Source organism: Lactuca sativa, chromosome 2 (assembly GCF_002870075.4).
Source record: "Lactuca sativa cultivar Salinas chromosome 2, Lsat_Salinas_v11, whole genome shotgun sequence".
NCBI classification, from domain to species: Eukaryota; Viridiplantae; Streptophyta; class Magnoliopsida; order Asterales; family Asteraceae; genus Lactuca; species Lactuca sativa.
Genome location: NC_056624.2, coordinates 176320742 through 176344484, shown reverse-complemented (window position 1 = coordinate 176344484; position 23743 = coordinate 176320742). Strand labels below are relative to the sequence as shown.

At 32.5% G+C, this 23743-nt stretch overlaps 3 protein-coding genes and 1 long non-coding RNA gene across 8 annotated transcripts; 3 read left to right on the top strand and 1 right to left on the bottom strand.

Moving 5' to 3' along the window:
* Positions 1-4737: 4737 nt before the first annotated feature.
* Positions 4738-9412, bottom strand: LOC111902792 (uncharacterized). The gene is made up of 8 exons (XM_052768995.1): positions 9335-9412; positions 7758-7821; positions 7285-7342; positions 6739-7115; positions 6424-6480; positions 5657-6220; positions 5551-5560; positions 4738-5461 (listed from the first exon to the last, which is right to left on the bottom strand). Exons 1-8 carry the CDS (start codon positions 9410-9412, stop codon positions 4738-4740), a joined length of 1932 nt encoding a protein of 643 aa, XP_052624955.1.
* Positions 9413-9645: 233 nt separating this feature from the next.
* On the top strand, positions 9646-12247 carry LOC111902754 (uncharacterized). Of its 4 annotated transcripts, none has more exons than XR_006188820.2 (7): positions 9647-9932; positions 10135-10398; positions 10699-10728; positions 10911-11137; positions 11249-11332; positions 11454-11510; positions 11947-12247. It is a non-coding gene; the product is annotated as an uncharacterized LOC111902754 (long non-coding RNA). The 4 variants fall into 4 exon arrangements; XR_006188819.2 differs by having other exon boundaries at positions 9652-9932; positions 10358-10398; XR_008230018.1 differs by having other exon boundaries at positions 9646-9932; positions 10699-11137.
* A 105-nt stretch (positions 12248-12352) lies between these two features.
* On the top strand, positions 12353-14818 carry LOC111902755 (aspartic proteinase 36). Of its 2 annotated transcripts, XM_023898563.3 has the most exons (8): positions 12353-12961; positions 13058-13178; positions 13260-13687; positions 13760-13916; positions 13987-14069; positions 14152-14248; positions 14343-14415; positions 14521-14818. In XM_023898563.3, the coding sequence occupies exons 1-8, from the start codon at positions 12645-12647 to the stop codon at positions 14622-14624; spliced, it is 1380 nt and encodes a 459-aa protein (XP_023754331.1). In that variant the 5' UTR covers positions 12353-12644; the 3' UTR covers positions 14625-14818. The 2 variants fall into 2 exon arrangements, 1 of the variants encoding a protein (XP_023754331.1); XR_006188311.2 differs by lacking the exon at positions 14521-14818 and having other exon boundaries at positions 14165-14248; positions 14343-14369.
* Positions 14819-19083: 4265 nt separating this feature from the next.
* On the top strand, positions 19084-21055 carry LOC111902756 (stemmadenine O-acetyltransferase). Its single transcript, XM_023898564.3, has 2 exons — positions 19084-19300; positions 19416-21055. The coding sequence occupies exons 1-2, from the start codon at positions 19140-19142 to the stop codon at positions 20833-20835; spliced, it is 1581 nt and encodes a 526-aa protein (XP_023754332.1). The 5' UTR covers positions 19084-19139; the 3' UTR covers positions 20836-21055.
* Positions 21056-23743: the final 2688 nt, after the last annotated feature.

Genomic DNA, 23743 nt, shown 5'->3' with positions numbered 1-23743 from the left:
AACTAATTTTTGTAAAGTTGAATTTGAAAATAATAAAAATGCAAACAATATAAATAAACTATCACAAATATGTACAAATGCACTAAAGGGTAAAATCGTCAAATTACAAAACTGGAAACTATGGCATTAGGTCAATCTGGTAAGACTCTTTTGAAAGTAACCATAAAAAATATCAATGTACTTCTAAAAAAAGTATAAGCAAAACCATGAAATCCCAAAAAAAATCCATCCAAAGCCAAGATGTTATATTTGAAATAAAGCTACATATTTATTTAAAAAAACAATTTATACATCATAAATATTGTTTTAAAAAAGATAAGCAGGATATTAAATTTAATGTATATTAAAAAAAAAAAAAAAACTACAATAAAAGGACATTACCATACAAAATAGTATAATAACAAAAGTACAATTTAATTATCAAAATGATATAATTTTTGTTATAAAAATGTTATAACAGAAAAAATATATATATAATTGAAAAAAAAACAAAGAAAAATTTAAAATTTGTTAGGCTTTGATTAAAGTAAAGTGTATTTGTTATAAAACTGTTCCAAAACTAAAGTTATATATATATATATATATATATATATATATATATATATATATATATATATATATATATATATATATATATATATATATATAATTTTTTTTAGTATAAAATTCAAATAATACAAATTTGTGTTATAGAACTGTTAAAACAGAAAGTATGATGTTATAAATGAAAAAAATCAAACTCTGTTATAAATTAAAAATTAACTGTCATTTTTGCCCTTCGATTAGAAAAATGTAAAATATGAAAAAATCAAACTCTGTTATAAATTAAAGGAAGAATTTCAGAATTTTTTTTTTTTGCAATTTCTTAAACATTCTTTCATTACGGAAAAAATAATTTTGTTTGACTGTCACACAAACACATACACTAACATAAACGCAATCACAAAAAGCATCCAAATCAACCATTAATAAGACAATAAGTTCAATATATTTCCCTTTTTACCCTTTGAGTAAAGAAATGGAATAATAAAAAATTTTGTTGCAGAAAACTTTGATGTATGCTATGTAATGGAGTTTTCTTAAAGTAAGATTTTCGACTATAACACACACTCAAACATAGTTACTGTTTGTTATATACATGAATGTAAGATGCTATAAATGGAGTTTTCATTGTATTTTCAGAAAATAAAAAGCGACATACCGGATGGATTGAACAGGAGCAGACTGAAAAGAAAAAGACGCCAAAAGAAGATGAAATTTCAAGGAGAAAATAATTTTGTTTTGGGGTTCGGTTTTTATAACCGATAAATAAAAGAAAATGATGTATATTTGGTATAAGATTAATATATTTAAAAATAAATGCAGATTTTAAGGGATATAGTAAATCAAAATAATTTAAATTTCATTGATATGATTTAGTCAAACGTAATATATATATTTTTGAATTTGAAAGAGATAAGTTGTAAAATTAATGAATTCGTATAAATACATTGTTGCATTCCTTTTACGTTGGATGTATATATTTGATATAAGATCAAATTTAAAATAGCAATTGCTGATTTTATGGTTTTGAGTGCGGATAATTTAGGATATAAGATAAAATCCTTCAAATAATCAAAACAGAAAAGCTGATATTTAGGAGCTGATGGTCGAATGATGCAGTGAGTTTTTGGGCGGGAAAAGTAGGGACTAAATAGCTGGTGGAATGACATGTGGCAAGACATAGGACCTAAAAGATGACACGTGTCCGTTTTAACACTCTTTTATTAAGAATAGATTTAGGACTGTTGATAGTCCTCAGGACAACTGATAGTCCCAAGGTTGTTGATAACCCATAGTTGATTATGATGTGTTGTATGTGATATTGTGGGGAAGTCACTAAGCTTTGTGTTTACAGTTGTGGATTAAATGTTTTTCAGATACTTATTGGATTGTGAAGGCGGGACTGTACATATACATCAACAATTTTATGATTCGAGATTTTGCATTGTCTTCCTTATAAATCTGATTTTGAATTATGGTTTATGAACAATTGGTTTGACTTGACTATAAATTTAATAAAATGGGTGTTTATTCTATTTTAAAAATGAAAATTTTATTCTAGAATTTTGGAAGTTACACCTTATTATTGAATCAATATAAACTCTTTTTATCTCGTTTATATGATACCGTGTTTTCTCAAAATCATGTGTGTTATATGTTTTTTTTGCATATTATAGTTGTGTGTGTATGTGTGTTGATATAATACCTATGAACTAATATCAAAGCTATGACTAAAAAAAAAGGTTAACCTCAACAAGTTTGATGACCAAGAGTTTAGATTTTAAAAGATACAACTTAAAGTTTATCTTTATCTGGAAAAAAAATTCCTTCTCTATAAAAGCAAAAATATGAGAAAATAAAACAGGAAAATTAAGAAATGTTTGATCGACATGCCCTTGCGCTAGTCATGTTATAATTGGCGAAATAGCTAGTAGTTCATCCATAACTACTAAATTGCGTTTGAAAGGGAGATCTGATCCTTGTGGAGGATATTCAATAAAAGAATGTGTATAAGCATTCGATTTCATTGTTGGGTGTTGAGGGTGGGAACATAAAATGAAAAAAAGTTTGGCAATGGTAAAGATATATCAAAATCAAAATACAATGTCTACAACATCTACTTACAAGTATTGTTCATGGAACTTATTTATTTCAAATCTTCAAAATTTAAGGGCTTCAAGTTGACCGCAACGCAATGATGAAAGTCACCACGGTGTAGCCAACCCATTTAAAGAGACACATGTTTGTTCCCACCACAACGCGGTCACGACACAGTGGAGTTTGGGTGCAAAACCATAGGTCTCGGGCATTAGGCCTTATTTAAGCAACCTTATGATTTGGGTTTGCTCTCAACTCCAACTTCCATCCCTTTGAGAGTAACCCTAGTGTATGTGTGTGTTAGTGAGTGTTCTTGGCTTTTTCAAGGCTCTTTGAGGAAGAAGGAGGTGATCCAAGCTATTTGGGGGAGTGTTTGCTATTGAGGGGTTGCTTCTACAAGCTTCATAGACTCCAGATGGTCTAAAGTTCATACCTTTTCATCTTATGAGTTGCTTTTTAAGTCCCTTTTTGGTTGAGAAATGTGAATCTTTGGATTTTGAAGCAATTCCAGGGTCTTGGATGAGAATCATGCTAGTTTTTGGAACTTGGGGTCCCATAGAGTTGCAAGCTCGCTCAAAAATCAGTCGTGCATAGATCTTTTAGGTTATTTGGGTCCTTTGTTGTTAGGTTTTGAGATCTAGGCTCTTAGAAGTTTAGAAATGGATAAAGTTGGAAACATTATCCATGCATGGTCTAAATCGATCTAGATATGAGATTTAGACCTTTGGAAATAAGGGTAAAAGCTTAATGAATTAAGTTGTAATGGATGTTACCGCGACACGACAAAGGCCTTGCCACGATGCGGTGGATGATGAAACCCGTGACTGTTTTGTCTGAGGGTTACCACGGCGCAACCATGGGATGACCACGACGCGGTGACTCGACCAGTTGACCTTGATCATTAACTTTTGACTAAGTTTGAATTTAGATCAAACATTAGGATTTAGATCATATATTGATGATTGAGCCCTTACATGTGGTTGTTGTTTGGTAGTTTTTTGGTATATGCGTATGTCGACATATTGTATATGGGTTAAGGTGGTCCAGCTGTGTGCTGAAGTCCAAAATAGCCGGGTGGTCTAAATTTATGTTATATGCCCATGGAGGGCGATCCAACTTCTTGTTGTACACCCAATGAGAACAATCCATCGTTATAGTAAGGCCCATGTAGCGGTCCAACCTAGTGCTTTAGGCCTTTTTTCATGCATTGTATGTGTATTGTTGTATGAGATATTTTGGGAAACTTACTAAGCTTTAACTTATAGTTGTAGATTTAAAATGTTTTAGATACTTCTAAGGATCGAGGCAGAGCAAATGCGTGACTATACACATCATCCAGTAGACTTTATGATTTGAGAGATGTTTTGATATGATACTTTGTTTTTGATTCAGCCTTGTGAAACAATTATCTTTCTTGTGTTTAACTTTTATGAAAATGGCTTTAAATCTTGTTTAAAAAATTAAAAATTTTACTATGGTTTTTGAGACGTTATAATGTCAATATAAAAAACAAGAAAAACATAACATGTTGGGCATGTAAACATTAGTGCTCGTTACCAAAATTTATAAAGGCAAGAAAAATGTGAACATAACAATTGAGTTTGACGACACACTAATCTTTTTGATCTTTTTGCATAGAATGTGCGCTTGAATACTCTATGATGAATTATAGTGCATCATTCTATGTCGGTCCATACAAAGAAGTGATGTAGGATTTCAAGCATTTCATCGACTCTATGAGACTATCAAATGATAAAAGTTAAATATTATAATGTGTTAGGGATATTGTGATAAGAACATCTCTGAGTAAAAGTAGAATTTCAAGACATCTTCTTGTCCAACATTGCATTTAAATTAGAGTTCCAAACATAAATAACAAATTCGAAACCGTTTGATGAGCTTCTAACTATTCATTCTAGTTGGAAAACTATGTATCTGAGAGTTTATTTGCTAGATTCAGGGCCGGTCCATTGATTTTCAATGCCTGGGGCGAGATTCTAAATTATGCCTTTATTTAATTAAAAAAAATAGCAAAAATGAAATAAATTTTATAGTCAAACGAAAACAAGGTTACACAAACAAAAGTATACATAAAATCTATCTAAAACGATGCCTCCTTGCATTTTTTGAAGCAAAAACATCTATGATTTTATCATAATCAAAACTTCGTAGGAATTGACTTTCAATACTCAAAATTGCTAATCCATTTAATCTTTCTTGAGTCATGGTACTCCGAAGATATGATTTCAATAACTTCAATTTCGAAAAACTTCTTTTCGCGGAAGCAACCGTGACCGGTACCGTCAACAAAATCCTATATGCCACCAACACATTGGGAAACATGTCCATTTCCTTTGCAAACTCCATAATTTGAATGGCTGTCCAAGGAAGTTCACCTTTGTATGCTTCATCCGACAACATTTCCTGCAAAACTTGTAACTCAATAAATAAATCGTTTCCATCAATATCAAGGTCTTCACCATTTGTCAAACTAGTTTCAAGTTTCTTACAACATTTTTTTAATTCATCATCAAATAAGGATTTTAACTTTAAACCATCAAACAAAAATCCAAAAATAGATTCAAAATGTTGCATTTGCTCAAATCTACTTCTCAATTGATTTAGAGCCATATCTACTATAACAATAAAATAATCAGTTCTAAAATTTTCTTGAGAAGATTGTTGTTCTCTTTCGGTATTTGGAATTTCATCAAATTGTTTTTTTCTACTATGAACACGTTTGATAGGAAATTTTGGTTCAACTCCAATATTTTCTGCTATTTCTTTAGCCTCATTAATAGCAGAGTTAAACCCATTTTCCCTATATTTTTCAAAATAATTAACTAATCCCTCTAAGTTTTTTATTGCAACATCAAGAATCATATCTTTGGATTGTAATTTTTTACTTACCAAATTAATTCTATATAAAATTTCATGCCATATCACTAAACTTAAATAAATTCAAAATTAGAAAATTCACCATTTACTAGTGATTCCGCATCTCTACAAACCTTACCATCATCACTCACTTGAGCTAATTTTGTTAATGCTTCTTTTATTTCAAAAAGTTGAGTTTTTATTGCTTTAACACTTTCAATGTGACTTTCCCAACGAGTAGTAGATAATGATTTTAGGGTTAATTCATCAACATGATCAAGTAAAACACTCCATCTATGTGTGGAGCTAGAAAAAACATTATATATTGTTTGACACGTACCAAAAAAAGATTTAGCTTTATGACAAGAATTTGCCATATCACACAAAACTAGGTTTAAACTATGACATCCACAAGGCATATAAAAAGCTCTTGAGTTTATATCAAGTAGTCTTTTTTGTACACCTTGATGTTTGCCTTTCATATTTGCTCCATTATCATATCCTTGTCCTCGGATACAATTTATATCCAAGTCAAGAGATTTTAAAGCATTTTGTAACACATTAAAAAGTCCTAAACCAGATGTATCTTCTACAATTAAAAACTCTAAAAAAAACTCTTCAACTTTTATTGGAACACTTGTAACATCAACACATCTAATAATTGAAGTCATTTGTTCTTTACGACTTGCATCCGGAGTGCAATCTAGAATTATCGAAAAATATTTTGAATTTTTTATTTTTCTAATAATTGCACTTTTTACTTCGGATGCCAACATTTCAATTAATTCATTTTGAATTTTATGACTAAGGTAATGAAAATGACTTTTTTTTCTTGAATAAGTTGAAAATGGTGTTTCATTACGGGATCAAACTCAGCAATCATTTGAAGTACACCTAAAAAGTTACCATTAGATTTCTCATATATTTTTTCATTAGCTCCACGAAAAGCCAAGTTATATTCAGCTAAACATTTTACAACAACAATAATTCTTATCAAAACTTCTTTCTAATGTTGAATATCTTTTTTTATTCTTTCTTGTAACTCTTTATCAATTGTTTCATTTTTCCTTAACCTAAGTCGTGTTTGTGTCCATGTTTTTAAATTAATCATGTGTTCAGAACTATGTTCATGTTCATTCAATTTTTCACTAAGATGTTTCCAATCATTAATTCCTTCGGTTGCCAAATTACTTCTAGATCGAGCTGTTTTAAATAACTTACAACAAAAACAAAACACTTTATCAAGTTCTTTCGAATACACCAACCACTTTCTATCATAAGAGTCACCATTTCTTAATTTACGAACATAAAATTCACAAGAAAAATGTCTACCTAATGCATCTTTTGGAAAAAAATTGTAATTTTCAATTTCCCTAATAGGCCATTTTTCTACAAGCAAATCTTTCATTTTTAAATCTAACTTATCCCATACTCTTGGATCAAAAATATTAATATCACTAGATTTATCAATAAAATCATTATTTTCAAGATCATTAAAATTTTCAATAGGTTCATTAGAAGTTTCAATTGGACCTTTAGAATTATCAACAAAATCATTAGTTTCAACATCATTAGAATTTTCATGATTATTTTCACTTCTAAAAAAAATACTTATTTAAAGATCCTTGTAATTTATTAGTAAGATCTTGTTCTCTTTGTTTTCTTTTTCTATTTTGAGCACCAGATGGCTATTTTCTATGAAACATATTTAAACTTCACCAAAAAATTAAAAGTAAAAAATGTGGTAATAACAAAGAAGGATACAACCTGATGTTACTTAGCAATCCGTATCCACAACTTGAAGTTATCAATATGTATCCACAACCTAAACAAAAAAAAGAAATAGTATCCTTTAGATTTTCAGAAATTAATCTAACAACATATTATTCAAAAATAAAAAGCACATAATTTTTTCAACTTCATAATTTACATATCAATATTTAATTTCTGATTATATATAACAAATTATTTAGAATTCAGAAAACCATATCATTATTCAAAAAAAAATACAACAGTTTATATAAAAAATACAACAGTTTATATAAAACCACAGTTTATATAATGAAGCTTAGACTATTATCAGAACAGTTATAAAAAAATACAATAGTTTATCAGAACAGTTTATATAATGAAGTTTATATAAAACCACAGTTTCAGTTTATAAAAAAATACAACAGTTTATCAGAATAGTTACAAAAAATAGAAAAAAAGAATTACCTAGACTGCTTAGTGTAGTTCACAATGAACAAGACTGCAAGTCTGCAACTTCAACTTGATCGAAATTTCCCTTCCCTGGGCAGTAACCTATATAAGAAAACTGAAATTTCATAAATTTTAACCTGTAATCACTGTAAGATTTTCGAAATTTTAAGTAGGTTATGCAAGAAACTTGAAATAATAAATAAAACTTACTGGATTACAGGATTGGGACTTCAGGAGGACAAATTCAATGAATCCCAATTTGGCACCTTTGAATCTTCACTTTAACACAATAGATTTGCTGCAATAGATAAACTATTAGTATTACAGCTTTAAAATAATAGAGGACTAGAGATCGATTCAGAAAGAAAGAAAATAGGAGAAGGCAAGAAGCTAACCAGAGAAAGGGCGAGAGAAAGGCTGAAAGCTGAAGGGTGAAGGGTGTAAACTGTAACGACTAACGAGAGAAAGGACTTCAGTCTTCAGGTGGACTTTCGAGTTTCGACTGTGGACGAGAGCGAGAGAGGCGGAGCGCGATGACTTGTGGGCGATCTTCGAATCGTCGATCGATATAGCCAAGGGTATAAACTGTAACGGTCCTTTGATTCTCTCCATTCGACGCCCCCGACGCCTCGTGTTCTTCATCTTTGGCGAATTGGCGTGTCACGTGTGCTTTAGATTGAAGAGACGAAGATGAACTGAAGAGGCGATATGCATCTGTGTTGTGTAATTAGGTTGCCCGCCTCCTGCCTGTCTTCATATTTTACTGAAGCCCAATATACAATAACATTAAAACAGGCTTTCAATTGATGCCCCACTATACCTTGCTGCCCTGGGCCGTGGCCCAGCTCGCCCTGGGCTTGGGCCGGCACTGGCTAGATTTATGCATTATTATTTTTACATGGTGTAGAATAAGTTATGGAGTGTACATACTTCATAATTAGTTTATTAGGCACAAATTTTAATTCAAATACAAAACACAAGTTTGAAATTACTCAACCAAATAACTACATGTTTTATGTTTATTATATGGATCTATGTATCACATCTCTATCTTAGGGTATTATTAGTTCAAAACTCATCCATGTTTGAAATGGTAACCAAAGTTTAAAATCTAATGATTATTATTTATATTAGTCTAAGATGAGGAGCCCATATAATAAACGTGTTATTTATATATAAACTAATTCTAAACTACACCATGAACAGGAGTTGTTTCTGATTGGACCACTTTGATTTTTATTTTAATTTTTTTTTTAAAACGTCCGTGTAGGCCAATAAGAATAAGATCGGTGTCCATACATGTGGTAAGCACCGCTTTTTTCATCGATTTTTGAGTCGGCTCTTTACCCCCATTCAATTTAGATCAGTGTCCTCTCCACCGCTTCATTTTCTTCCGGATCCTCTACCGCCTCATCTCCGCTTCTGACTTCTTATCGGCCTTTGCTGGCGATTTCCCCTAAACCAAGAAAACCGACAAGCCAAGAGTGTCGATTCATGCTCTGCGTCTAACCGAAGATCCAATCCCAGGTATTTGTCCTTCGCTACCATCAACAAAAGGGGAAGGACGGTCACAAGCCGACTGCTGACTTCAGCCGACACCCAGTTCATCGCTTACCGCTCCATCATCCGCCCACAATCGCCGCCCAACTACTTCTTCCATATTCACATCGTCTTCTCCTTCAATGGCATCCATATAATTTTGTCAGATGAATCTTCTTTGCAAGGTCAGTTATGCTTGGGTACTAAATTTGAAAACCCTGTTTATGTTTTCTTTGTATCCTTCATTGAAGAGATTTCTAGCAATGGTTGAAGTATTTGTTTATTTTTGGTTTTATTTGATGTAATTTACCGATCAAGTTTTTCCAAATTGGTTGTTGTCAAATTCTTTTTTTTTTTTTTTTTTTGTAATTTACTGATAAAATTTATGTAGTTTCCTGTTTTCTGAGTTCATATAATTGTTTTTAATTATTTTTTTTTTTAAATTTGGTTCAACCCCTCAATTCGTCGTTATTTGGTTCAAAACAAAATATCTGGTGATTCTATCATATTCATGATTTTCCTTGATTTTTCTTACTGAGCTAACGGAAATGTAATTGCTATCGTATGCTAATCATTTCAGGTTATCTAAAGTCAACAAACTCATATTTTTGTCAACGTAAATCATGGAAATTTCCGAAATTGAAGAGAATATGTTTGCGCTGGGTGAACCGAAGGTAAATCTATCGTTATTCTTTTTAATTTAATTACAATTATTATTCATGAACTTATTCATTAGTTGTTTATGTTCCTCCAATTCTGGGCAATCTGCTGAAATTTTCTCAAATATACTTTAGATATAATTTATTGGTTAATATGTTTGTTTTATTATGGCTACATGGAGGAATGTTTAAGACGCTCTCTTTGATCTACATCAAGGTGTTGACCGTTTTCCCCGACTTAGAACCAGATCAAAACGAGAAGGCAGAAGAATTCCAATAACTGGATCAAAGATAGAAACTATACCGGCCGATGATTACTCTTTTTCGCTTTCCCTCTAATTTTCCACTTGAAATTGACTCTCTCTCTCTCACACACACACACATACATAAACGTACAGGCATGTAGTAGTTTTAATAGTTGCATATGGGTTGTTTTGCAGGTTTACAAAGGATGGAGTGTTAGCTTCCATTTCATCACCAAGTAAGAAAAACATAATCATCTCTTCCATGTTTGGCAAAAAAACTCTTTTTTTTTTATTTTTTTTTTCTTTCTTTGACTATATTTTGTTGATATTTTGCAATGAACTTACCTAAGTGACAGTAAACCTGACAACAAACATTGGTTAGCAACTCAATAATTTCCATCACTTCAAGCAATTTAAGTTTTTTAATTACACAATCGAAATGTTGCCATATTATTGTATAAATATATTCAACTATAGTGAGTTTCTGGTGTGGGATTGGTACCTTTTCACTCAATTAATTTCTGATTTTGTTGCAGGTTTACAATTTTGATGAAACAACACAAAAGGTACATTTTTTTTGTTTACTTATATCTGATTCATCCATCATCTATAATCATCATATTAGTTTTTTAAATCAACTTATGTTACTAGACCTTGGGTAACCATATTAAAAATCATTTTAGGTTATTAGACCTCAGCAATTTAATGATTTCTTATTACTTGATCAGATTTCATTGATTGTTTGTAGTTTTGGTGAATTATAGTGTTGTTGGTTGATTCCATACGAGTAAGCGACTGTTTCTTTTTTATTTTATTGGCTAAGCACTTGATATTGACCCCATTAAAGGTTTTTTTCCTGAAAAACACCCTCACTTTTACACCAGTCATGATAGGCATCAGAGTAAACTATCAAAGAAGCATCGAACTCTTAATGTTTTCTTGGTAGTTGGTGATTGTATCTTAGTTGGATTACAGGTGATTCTTCCTTCTTCATTTCTTCTCTTCCAGTCATACCATGTATATTCATTCCATTGAAGCTGTTCAAGTTGCTCATTAGCTTACATACTTTCTTTTTTTTTCCCACAGCCAATTTTGGTGTACATATGTAAGATGGATGGGAAGTTGAGCTTTAATGCTATTAGTGTGAATTTTTTGACAGAAGTTGCAAAGGTTATCTTTGCACTTATTATGCTTCTAATACAAGTACACAAGTTATTGTGCTTTAGGTTTAGTTTTTCCCTATTACAGTTTACACATGATTGTGCAAATTGAAGAATTTTTGGTTTTACAGGTTACAAATTAGAAGGCTGGAGGCAAGCCACTTCTTTCAGTCCCCGATTTTATACAGGTAATCAAATCTAGCTTTTTCAGACATTTTCTCATGAGGGTAGTTCAGTCATTTGACATTTTTACCTACATTCCTTTTACAAGCATCTCGCAACAATTTGGTTTCTTGAATGACAGAAATATAAAGTGTTCAGATTTATAAACCGTTTGCTGACCATGTTCTTAGGTTGAATCCTCCGAGGTGTAATGCCAACCCATCAAAACCAATTGTAAATGTATTTAAGGTGATTAGGGGTGATTATTGTTGCTTTCTTCCATGTTTCTCATTTTTGATTGTTTGAACCTACTTTTGAATCAAATGGCCTGTTTCTTGCATGTTTGAAGATTTTTGGATATTTATACTGATATTTTTGTTTGTGTATTCTTGAGTCATTCAAATGTTTTCTACTTTTATAACTTGAATCTTTATTTTACTTATTTTTCCATTCAAAATGCAGGTTTGTCTTGAGGGAAGGTCTGCTGGACAATGGTAACTAAACATGATTAAGAAAACCATTGATGAAGGTTCAACTTTTCATTGTGTTGGTTCTTGACAATGCTCATTGGAGTATGCTGGTTAAAATTTTCAGTTGTTATTTTCCTATTTCTTTTGGCTCTTTTGTAAATGATGAAACATCCAAAAAAAAACATCAAGCTTCTATAATAATCGACGGCCTCCAATCCTCGCAGCGCGGGGTTTCATCACTAGTTTGAATTCTATTTTTTAGAGAAAATGTGGTGTTTTGGAGAGAATGATTAGCTTTCAAAAACCAAAAAAAAAAAAAAAAAAAAAAAAAAAAAAACGTGCCCATTTTGTTAATCGAGAAGCGTTAGTTTAATTATAATATCGAGCACTACCTAAAACAAAAGTGATGGTGAAGAGAGAGAAAGCACGTGAAGGAATATTGTGCATCATTATCTGTTTAAGAACGATCCGATCCACGTATTCATGTCACGCCTAGATCCGATCAACGTCGTCGCCGGCACTTTCGAATGAGAATTAAAATAGCTTTTCAGCGGGAAAACGTTACTCACAGTCACCGATAACTCCATCGGAACTCTACAACTTCATGAGAGAGTAAGAGCGACATATATATGGTCATTTTCTTCGTTTTTTCTCGATCCACAGACGCAACAGTTCAGTGATTAACGAATTATGGCACGATTCACCGGGGCATTGGCCTCGTCTACTACTGCTATCCTGATCCTGTCGAGTTTTGTTCTGTTTAATAATCTATGGTCGTCTGTGTTTGTTTCTGCGGTCGTTGATGATCCAAGAACTACTATTCTCCATCCTCCGAATGCTGGTTCCAATCGTCAAACCATGTTTCTACCTCTTTTTCCTTCTCCTCTTAACTCCTCCCCGATCTCTTCGTTCTCCGGCGACGGCAAATCCCAGCGCCACCTCCAGAAATCCGACGCTCATCGCCGCAACGCGCGGATGGCTCTCCATGATGATCTCATCATCGACGGGTATCGATTAATTTCCTCGATCTATTAACAATGATCAGAAGTCACTTCGGATCACTTCAATCTTCATACTTGATTTATTGAATTGATGTTTATTAGGTATTACACAACGTGGCTGTGGATTGGATCTCCACCGAAGAAGTTTGCTCTTATTGTGGACACAGGGAGTACTGTTACCTATGTTCCATGTTCTACTTGTAAAGAATGTGGCAATCATGAGGTACTCTTTCCTTTTTACATATTTACGTGATATCATGTATTTCTTGTTAAGGTTCTGAAAGTTAATTATTGAACATAACAGGATCCAAAGTTTGATCCAAAGTCATCCAGCACTTACAAATCTGTGAAGTGCAACAAGAATTGCACATGTGACAAGGACAAAAAGCAATGTGTGTATGAAAATGTATACGCTGAATTCAGTACTAGCAGTGGTGTTCTTGGTGAAGACATCATATCATTTGGCAACGAAAGTGAAGTTTCACCTCAACGTGCCATTTTCGGTTGTGAAAATGTGGAAACTGGTGATCTCTACAGTCAACATGCAGATGGAATAATAGGTTTGGGTCGTGGTTATCCGAGTCTAGTTGACCAACTTGTTGACCGAGGTGTAATCAGTGATTCCTTCTCTTTGTGTTATGGTGGAATGGATATTGTTGGTGGTGCCATGGTTCTTGGTGACATTTCACCTCCCTCAGGAATGGTCTATTCCTACTCAAACCCTACTCGTAGGTATGCTTTATATCTATAAATTTCACTTTTTTTTTTTTTAACATAATAACATTACATTTGATGCATCAACAGCCCATATTACAATATTGAGCTGAAGGAGTTACATGTTGCTGGAAAGCGGTTACCTTTGAGTCAGAGTGTTTTTAATGGAAGTCTTGGAACGGTTTTAGACAGTGGAACAACATATGGTTACCTACCTGAAGCAGCTTTTCTTGCATTTAAGAAAGCTGTAAGATTCTTTAGTCTTCTTAATTTCACTCCTATATATAGTTATTAAGTTTCAAATCTTGGATATGCAGATCATGAATGAAGTCCATTCTGTCAAACAGATAAAAGGTCCTGATCCAACTTATGATGACATTTGCTTTTCTGGTGCTGGAAGGTATTTCAGTAATTATATATCGCATTCAAGTATATAAATAGGAAGTACAGAGGACTGTTAATCTGTTATAATGTTATTCCAGTGATGTTTCACAGCTCGTGAAGAGCTTTCCTTCTGTTGAAATGGTGTTTGGGAAGGGAGAAAAGCTCTTACTAACCCCAGAGAACTACTTGTTCAGAGTAAGCAATTATTCCAATATTTAGAAAATCAAATTCATCAAACATTAATGGTGTCTGTTTGCTAAATATTCTGAGGTGTGTGATATTTGTGAAGCACTCAAAGGTGCATGGTGCATATTGCTTGGGGATTTTTCAAAATGGAAAGGATCCAACGACTATGCTTGGAGGTAATTTAAGTTTAATGGAGTATATATTATACGGGTTTTAATTTTGTTGCTATCAATGAAAATTTTGTGTGATTGATTATTATATGTTTGTTGCAATGCATGCAGGCATTATTTTTCGCAATACTCTTGTTATGTATGACAGAAAACATGACAAGATTGGATTTTGGAAGACTAATTGTTCTGATCTACGTGCAACACTTGCTGTGTAAGGTTTTACAGAGTAGAAACTATTTAATACCTTGCAATTTTTTTTATAGCCATATGCTCAGAACTCTTCTTCATCATATGGTTTGGTTTCAGTATTTAAAGATAAGGTCTCTACGTAATATTTGTTAGATTGATTCTTGTCATTATTTTCTATTGTTGTAATTTATCATTCATAGGTCAAACAAGTTCATATATCCATGACACTTACATTATATAAACATGAGATAGAACCAGTAACTAATGATAATTATTCCATTTATAACCAGTCTTTACCAATTACAAAGGTTTGGATATTATTCCAAACAATTTCCTAAAACACTACACAAACCCTAATTTTAAATTTTTATCAATTTTTTGAGATATATTATGAGACTAATCCAATATTATTATTACTAGAGAAAATTATAAGAAAATCATTATACTCCATCCGTCCCAAAATTATTGTCCACAAACAAAAAAACACACAGATTAAGGAAACAAATCGAGCTTCTAAACCACAATAGCATCTCCTGAAAGGGTGAGTATGCACTTTTCACTGACTTTTAATTGAACCACAAGATCGACCTTCAGACGACATTTGTGAGAAATGAAACAAATCGAGCTTCTAAACCACAATAGCATCTCCTGAAAGGGTGAGTATGCACTTTTCACTGACTTTTAATTGAACCACAAGATCGACCTTCAGATGACATTTGTGAGAAATTAATTGAGTTTGCGGACATACACTTATATATAGGGGTAGTTTTCGGTCTTATTAGGCCTTAAACTAAGTGTTTTAGGTCCTATACTTCCAAAAAGGAAGTGATTTCGGTTCTAGGTCAAATAGAAAAGGGTTTTCGGCCCTAAGTCAAATACAAAAGGGTTTTTGGTTTTTGGCTATCCAAAAGCATGTGTTTTCGGTTTTGATATGGAATTAGATTCCTTAGGCCGAAAACTCCAATGTAGTGTGATATTTTATGGTTTTAAGTTTATCCTTTTGATTTATGTTGACTTTCATTAACATAAATCAACATAGGTTCCCATCTACACTTAGTTATTAGCTTATAAACATGCTCTCAAGGCTTTAGATGATATAATGCATCAAGCTTGCAATGTTGTTTCACTTATACTCATCTAAGATTTAGACCTTGCTTGATCTAAAATTTTCGGGTTGTTACAAGTTACAACACTTGTTCATTTTTATCGGTATTGGGTTAGCATATATATGGAACAAATTATGGTCTTACTCTCGTGAAAAATATATATGATGAAAAATATGCTCAATCATCATTTTGCAAAACATGACAATGACCGAATCCAACTATTTTTTGATCAACAACAATCTTTTTCTAAAAAATCTTTACTAAAAATTCCTTAGGATTTACCCAAATTGGTTGCTTGTTTCATACCACTTACACCAGTCAAAGTAGTTAACAATCAGTCCTAATGTTATAAGTTCAAGTCCAAGTCTAAGGGAATCTTTTGACAGCCAAGTTTTTAAATGTATTTATTTATGCAATTCAAGTTGTTGTGGAATTATCCACTTATTGAATCGATACTGTGGAATTGTCCACTTATTGACTCGAAATTGTAGAATTATCCACTTATTGACTCGAAACTGTGGAATTATCCACTTATTTACTTGATCAAAACATTTTTTTGTTTTATTTTTTTGGCTTAATTCTTTATACTTTCGTCCTTGACTTTTTCTATTGTTAGGACATCTCACGGTCTATTACCGTTAGAGACTTCTAAGGTATTTTTCAGGTGACTGATGTAAACACGCAAGGACCCGTAAGTATAGTTAGAAACTATGTCCTCAAGCAAGATACTTAAAAGGTAATAGGTAGAAAGGAGTTTTTAGAGCGTTGGAAGGTTCGGGTCATTGAAAATTTTTTATTCCTTCTTTTATTTATTGAATTTGGAGTTTAGGTTTGATTGAGCAATAACGAATCATAAGACCGGTTGTGCGTTCCAAGGGCTAACGTATACCTGTTATTATGTTTCAGTGTTGACAACACCTTCATTTTTTGTTTTGCACGAGTAGCTTCAGAAGACGTGTCCGTGTGTGATTAGATTGTTTTTTAAATTTTTATTGAAAAAAACGAGCATGTCTAATCTCAAAGGCATACGACTCAAATACCAACTCAACTGTTTTTGTAAAAAGGTTAGGTTGTCTTGGATTGATTTTTTTTTTTACAATGCGGAAAGATAAAAATGCTAAAAACATAAAATCTTTTTGGAATTTTTATAAGTTTTTAAGATGGAATACAAACTAAGAATAGGTTGAAAATAAAATCTTTTTGTAATTGTTTTGATGATTAACAATAGGAAATGCAAAGAAATTGTGGAAAAAAATTAAAAATATTTTTTTGATTTATTTGATGCTTTGAAATGAATGAACTTAAAAGTGAAAATAAGAAAATATTTTTTTTTTTTTGGATTTTTGAAATGTTTTGGATGATATGCATGAGGAAAGTAGAAACTAACATACAAAACTCCTCACCAACTTTAAGATTAAGCATCGTCTTTGATGTTTGAAAAGGAGAGAATAGAGCAACCTATTGAAACATGAATGTATAAATAATTAAATATATAGAGCATATAAATAGATTCTCAATAATTCTAGTCAAACAATCTTATGATTCATGCATCAAACTTGAGATATAAAAGAAATGTAGCACTTATTTCTAATTAACTCACCGACATGTTAATAAACTTGTCCCTTTGATTTTTTTTTTTTTTTTTTTGTCATTTTATGCTTAATTATATCTTGCGTGTAACTTAAAATGATCATGTTATCTAGAAAAATATCATTAACTTGTTGTGACTATGTGCCTACCTGAGTATACTAAAATAATTAGAATTAAATAAATGGAGAACTTATAGAAGTTCAAGGAGACAAAATGGAATCTCACAAAGTACGAATTAAATAAATGATATGAAGGAGTAGATTATGGAACAAGATGAGAAATTCAGGGACTAAAACTGTTACTTTTCCTATTAAATACCTGTTAAAGGTAGTAAATACATATGCATCACTGGCATCCACCATAGGATCTTCGATTGTATCCCCACCACAATAAGACCTTAAATTCTCACACATTTTAAAACCTACTTTCTTGTTTTCATCACTATCATTAGCAATATTCCCTCATGCCCCTCCTTCTCGACAATTGATACATTGAAATGGTGGTGGTGCAACAAGTTAACTGCCACCCACCAAACCCCCATCATTAACTATTAAAGTTTTCTCTATAAATTGTCTATTACTCTATTAAATATTATAAATGAGATTGAATGCAATTATGGTTTTCAATTGAGGGGTAGAAGAAAGAGGTGAATGGGTGGGGGTGAGGAAAAGGGTTGGGATGGGGTGGGGTGAGTGGTCCTTTATTAATTTTCAATTATTAAGTATTGTAAATAGGTAAAAGGAAAAAGAAATTAAAAAGTGTAAAATTGTATTTTTATTTTCACCAGGGACCATATGTGTAGTTTTCCAAACCACGGGGATACGTCTTGTACATTTTTCACAAATTAGACCAAAAGTATGAATGTATCCAAACCAAAGGGACCAACACTATAACGTCCTTTATTAATTCCAATCAAGCGGGGATCTGATGTTGCATTTTATCGTTGAGCTTGATGGTTCAAGTTCATAAGTTGATTTAAGAAGTTTTTTAGAAATAGATGACACTTCAAAAAAAAAACAATTAAAAACTTAATAAATAAAAGGGTTACTTGGCGACGTCATTACAAATCTAAGGGGTGGATGTGATTTTTTTTTTTATTAATCTTGAATTATTTAATGAAGAGAAAATAATCTACCATAAAAACAATAATATATACTGTAAAAACGAAATCAATAATTGTGATGGGTGAAAATAATCTACTAACAACCATTTTAATATAATATATTTGCTAAAAGAGCGGTATTGAATTTTGATCGATTAAAAACATATGATTTGATTTAGGTGGTTTTCATCTAAAATCCAACCAAAACCAAACAAATCAATAATATGTATGTGATTATATTAGAAAATTTACTGGGTAATTGCTTGGAATTAGTTGGGATAAGTAAATCGTTAAAGATTTCAAGGTGCTACAATAATCATATATATGATTTTCACTTTTTAGTAATATACTCTTTGTTATACATACACAATCATTCAAAATATAGTTATATGCACACATTTATTATATAGTTGTAGGCATGCTACACACTCATCTAAGATGTGAGAAAACTTTCTTAATATAGTTATATATATATATATATATATATATATATATATATATATATATATATATATATATTCATACGCAATCATAGATGTGGCACAAACTTTCTTCATATAGTTACACACATAATAATTGATATAGTTATACACACGCAATCATTCAAGATGGGATACAAACTTTCTGTTTTTTTTTCTTTTTATAGTAACTTCCTATACATTTACCTATATATAGAGATTCAAATAAGAAACAAAGCATCAACATCTTACATACAGTCTAGTTGAAAAGGCTTTCAGGTGAAAATGATAAGGCTATTCGGTAGCTTGTTGGTCTCCTCAAAGGCATCCAAGCAGCCTCTTCTTGTGCGTGAACGATTACTTGCTGCATATCTCATTACTACGAAGCAATGTTCTTATGAACCTCGGTTCTTTTCAACTCAACGACCAAGTCCAATACCTCAAGAGTACGTGCACTCTTCTTTGTGATTAAAAATTAATTGAACTTGGTTTCTGGTTGCAAATAGGGTTCATTAATTCTTTTGAATATAAGACAATTATTTTTCATGTTTTATAATGCAGATTCAAGTTTTCGCAGACGCATGGTGGTGTTAAAAGTGTCCAAGAAAAGAGCAAAAGTGGAATCCGTGTTATTTCTATACAACATGTGAAGCCTGCTAAGCCAACTCCCCATGAACTCCGATTATACAAGCTTTCTGCATTGGATCAAATCAACATTCCCTCTTACGTTCCATTTATTTTCTTTTATCCAAACAATGCTAATGGAAACACCAACATCAACATCAGCATCGACAACTTGGTGGTTGAAAGATCCAAACTCTTAAGGGATTCATTGTCGGAAACACTCACTCGATTTTACCCATTTGCAGGAAAGTATATCGATGATAACCATATTGAATGTAATGACGAAGGTGTGCATTATGTCGAGACACAAGTTGATGGTGATCTCTCAAGTTTTGTAGCCAAACCAGATTACAATTTACTCCAGGGGCTACTCCCCCTAAATTCTAATGAACCAACACGAGGACAATATCTGGTTATGATCCAAGTGAACTTCTTTAGTTGTGGTGGTGTTGCTATTTCCATGTACAATTCGCATAAGCTTATTGATGGTCGCACATACTCGACGTTCTTAAATGCTTGGGCGTCTACAGCAAAGGGAGATCCCCAGAAGATGCTTTACCCTAATTTTGTCTCTTCATCTCTATTCCATCCCAACACTAAAGCAGCTTCAAATGCATCTTGCCCTCTATCATTCTTAGCTGTAAGGCCTTTGATGTTGAAGAGTGGAAAGTGTTCCACCAAGAGATTTCGGTTTGATTCCTCGGCACTACAAGCACTAAAGGAGAAAGCAGCTGCATCATCATCTATCTCCTCCACTCGTGTTGTAGCAGTGACGTCACTGATTTGGAAGTGCGCGACAACTGCTGCAAGGACATTACATGGAAAAAGACCATCCATTTTGCAATTTGCCATGAATATACGAGGAAGATTTACGCCACCTTTACCTGAAAATGCGATTGGGAACATTTGTTGGACAGGTGTAGCTAGTTGTGAGTTAAAAGATAGCTTAAGATTGGAGACGATGATTGGGCACGTTAAAGGTGGTATAGCGAAAGTTGACAGTATATTTCTTGAGAAGTTTAAAGGCGAACAAGGGAGTGATTATATTGTTGATGGGATGAAACGTTTAGGGGGTCAAATGTCACGCTATGATGCAGATTACTACTCGTCTAGTAGCATGTGTAATTCTGGGTTATATGAAGCAGATTTTGGATGGGGAAAGCCAGTGTGGTCATGCTATGGGAATTTTAACGACAATATTCCTCTTTATGCCAATATTATAATATTGATGGATACAAGCAGCGGTGATGGGGTTGAAGCATGGGTAATGCTGGGCCAAGAAGAAATGGACATACTCGAGTGTGACCCTGACCTCCTCTTATACGCTTCTGTCGAGCCTAGTCCTTTGCAAAGTTGATTCATCATATATGATTTGCATGGCTCTTTAATTTTTATACGTATCTTGTCTCATTCAGTGTTGCTTTAAAATTTGTTACCAAGCACGTACTCAAGCGGTGCTTTTCAAGTTATACTAATTAATATATGCATATTAACTTCATTTCGAAACTTCAAACAGTTGTAAATTTGTTATACTTGTTATACTCCCTCCGTCTCATATTAATAGTCCATGTTTCTTTTTTGGTTTGTCCCAAAATAATTGTCTACTTCTAAAAATAAATATGTCTTTTACCATAATATCCCTCATTATTAGTTAAATTACCATAAAATTAAATACAACAACCATAAAATTAAATGCAACATAAGGGTAAGACTGTCATTTCATTTAATAAAGTTATTGGTAATTAATGTTTTCTTAAACTGTGTGTTTTTTGTCTGTGGACTATTATTTTGGGACGGAGGGAGTATTAATTATACGGGGTAATTGTTAACCGGTTTATGTTTGAAACTGCTTTTGTGTATTTTCAAAACAAGTAATAAAAAATTATTAACATTACAAGAAATGGTCTATTCGACGGCATTGAACTAACTTAGGCCTGTCAATGGAGCGGGTTTTGACCTTGATCCGATCCAAACCCTTAAGAATTATATGAGTTTGGAGCATAGTTTTTGATTCGTTTACCCGTTAACGACCCATACCCACTAACTCTTTTATTAAAAGGGTCGGGTATGGATCATCACTGATCCGCTCCGTTTATAACTCGCCCCATATAAATTTTGAATTATTGGTTTATATTGTATATTTCTTAAAGTTTAATTTTAATTCCAATTGAAAGTCCAAAGGGAAAATGCCAAAGTCCAAACTGTTTATACATAAGATTCGAGGAGTCGACTTCTAGACTTCCAGTCTTCTACTAAGAATTATGATGTCATTTCATTTATATTTCATCAAGCAATCATCATACTTCATTCATAAATCAATAAATTCATTCATCAACTGAATGAAAGTTTGTCATCGCTATTCTCTATCACTACAATTCACAGTAAAAAATAAATCATAAGTTACCACAATAGTGATTTTTAATTCCAATCGGAAGTCCTCGAGTACGTAATATGTTTTCTAAATCAATGTTTGTTTTATTTAAGAAATATTATTTTATGAATTAAGTAAAATGTGTTTGATAATTCAAAAAGCCTATGGGTTACGGGGCGGGTTTGGATATTCGTTGATTCAGTGGATAAAGGTATGAATTTGATTATTCAAAACTCTGCCGGTTACGGAGCAGGTTTGGATCAGATTTTGAAATTTGTTAAAAGGGTTTGGATCAAAGTCGATTCGCTCCAAACCCGCTCCATTGCCAGGTCTAATTGAACTACTTTTGGTGAAAATGTGTCGTGGCTATTGGTAGCTAGCAAATGTGACTAAACGAAGGTGTACCGTATCTATTAGGGGTGTTGATCAGATAATTTTTTCGGGTTTCGGGTAATTCGGGTTTTCATGTTAAAAAATACCCGTTACCCGACCCAAATTAAATTCAGGTAATTCAGGTTTGGGTAATTTGTGTAGTGGGTCGGGTTTGGGTAATTCGGGTATTATCCGAAATATATAATTTTTTTTAATGATACTTGAAAATAAATTTAATGAAATAAATATGCCGTGCTCTATTAGTCTTGTTTATATAAACAAACGAGACATAAACGAAGTTACTCGACTTTGAACATTGAGATTTTTTTGTCAATAATACTTAAGATATGAAGTAATCTTTTAACAGTTTAATCTAATCTAATAAGATGTTAAAAACAAATACTTAAAGATCTTAAGTTAAAAGTTTAAAATGTTTAATATATTGTTGCCATAAGTTTTTTCTTGTTATACAGTTTCGTCAAGATAATGAGTTTGTTAGTTGCAATAAAAACTAGTACAAGCTCTACGAAAAAAATGAATTTTTAAAATAATTTGGGTAATTCAGGTATACCCGAAACCCAAAAAACGTACCCTATATCCGACTTGAAAAAAAAATCGGGTTACCTAATTACCCGAAATTTTTTACCCGATACCAGATTTACCCGTTACTAGAAAAAATCGGGCGGGTAATTCGGGTATCGGGTATTTTCGACAGGGCTAGTATCTATGGATATATGAAATTCAACATGTTGTCTCGGTAGACTTTAAAAATCTAATAAATTAACAAATAAATGTAGCAAAGATATGTCATCGTAATAGGTTTAACCTAGACACTACAAGAAATTGATGTTATAGTGGCGACGCCTTTAGCAACTAACATTTAATAAACGTGTTTAAGTGTTGCCACTAAGGCTTTTTAACCACGATTAGTGTGATCGATGATGGACGAACACCCTATGTTGATTGAACATCATGATCCAATGGTAACTGGCAATCCTTCGTGGTACATTAAATTTGTGGCGACGTCAATATATAGCGGCGACATTTGTCTCCGCTAAAGCCTTCTACCTTTAGGTCGTCTTCTCTTCTCTTTTCCCCATTACACGATATATGTTTGCATTTTCTCTAACTCTTTGGTTATCGGCGTTTTCCAGCGCCACCAACTGCCACCAGCCACCCGCTAAAGCCTTCTACCTTTATATATTATTTATATACTAGACTTTGTATAATATATATAACGTATTTTGTACTTAATTTATGTCGTATTATTAAAGTTTGAATGTTTGGATCAATTTTATGCAATTAATGTTTCATATCAGTTTTTAATATTTAATGTATTGGATTCTCTACATCTGGAAAGTGTTGTTAAAGAAAAGAAAAAAGCGTATTAGCAGCGACAAACATATAAGTGTTGACGTCCGATATTAACAACAATGTGCTAGCGGCAACTTGTATTGATGATGACATTTTGAACAATAGCAACAACATATAACCAATTTACCGCCTCTATTTGCTTTAGCGG

What these genes read in the sequence shown, in the direction of transcription:
- LOC111902756 (XM_023898564.3), top strand. Translation starts at nt 19,140, where the DNA reads ATGATAAGGCTATTCGGTAGCTTGTTGGTCTCCTCAAAGGCATCCAAG. An exon ending in CCAAGTCCAATACCTCAAGA is followed by an intron (nt 19,301 to 19,415) that starts GTACGTGCACTC and finishes TTTATAATGCAG; the next exon opens with ATTCAAGTTTTCGCAGACGC.
- LOC111902792 (XM_052768995.1), bottom strand. Translation starts at nt 9,412, where the DNA reads ATGGATGCCATTGAAGGAGAAGACGATGTGAATATGGAAGAAGTAGTT. An exon ending in GGATTGCTAAGTAACATCAG is followed by an intron (nt 7,116 to 7,284) that starts GTTGTATCCTTC and finishes TATTTTTTTTAG; the next exon opens with AAGTGAAAATAATCATGAAA. An exon ending in AATATATGAGAAATCTAATG is followed by an intron (nt 6,221 to 6,423) that starts GTAACTTTTTAG and finishes CGATAATTCTAG; the next exon opens with ATTGCACTCCGGATGCAAGT.
- LOC111902755 (XM_023898563.3), top strand. Translation starts at nt 12,645, where the DNA reads ATGGCACGATTCACCGGGGCATTGGCCTCGTCTACTACTGCTATCCTG. An exon ending in GATGATCTCATCATCGACGG is followed by an intron (nt 12,962 to 13,057) that starts GTATCGATTAAT and finishes GATGTTTATTAG; the next exon opens with GTATTACACAACGTGGCTGT. An exon ending in TTCTTGCATTTAAGAAAGCT is followed by an intron (nt 13,917 to 13,986) that starts GTAAGATTCTTT and finishes TTGGATATGCAG; the next exon opens with ATCATGAATGAAGTCCATTC.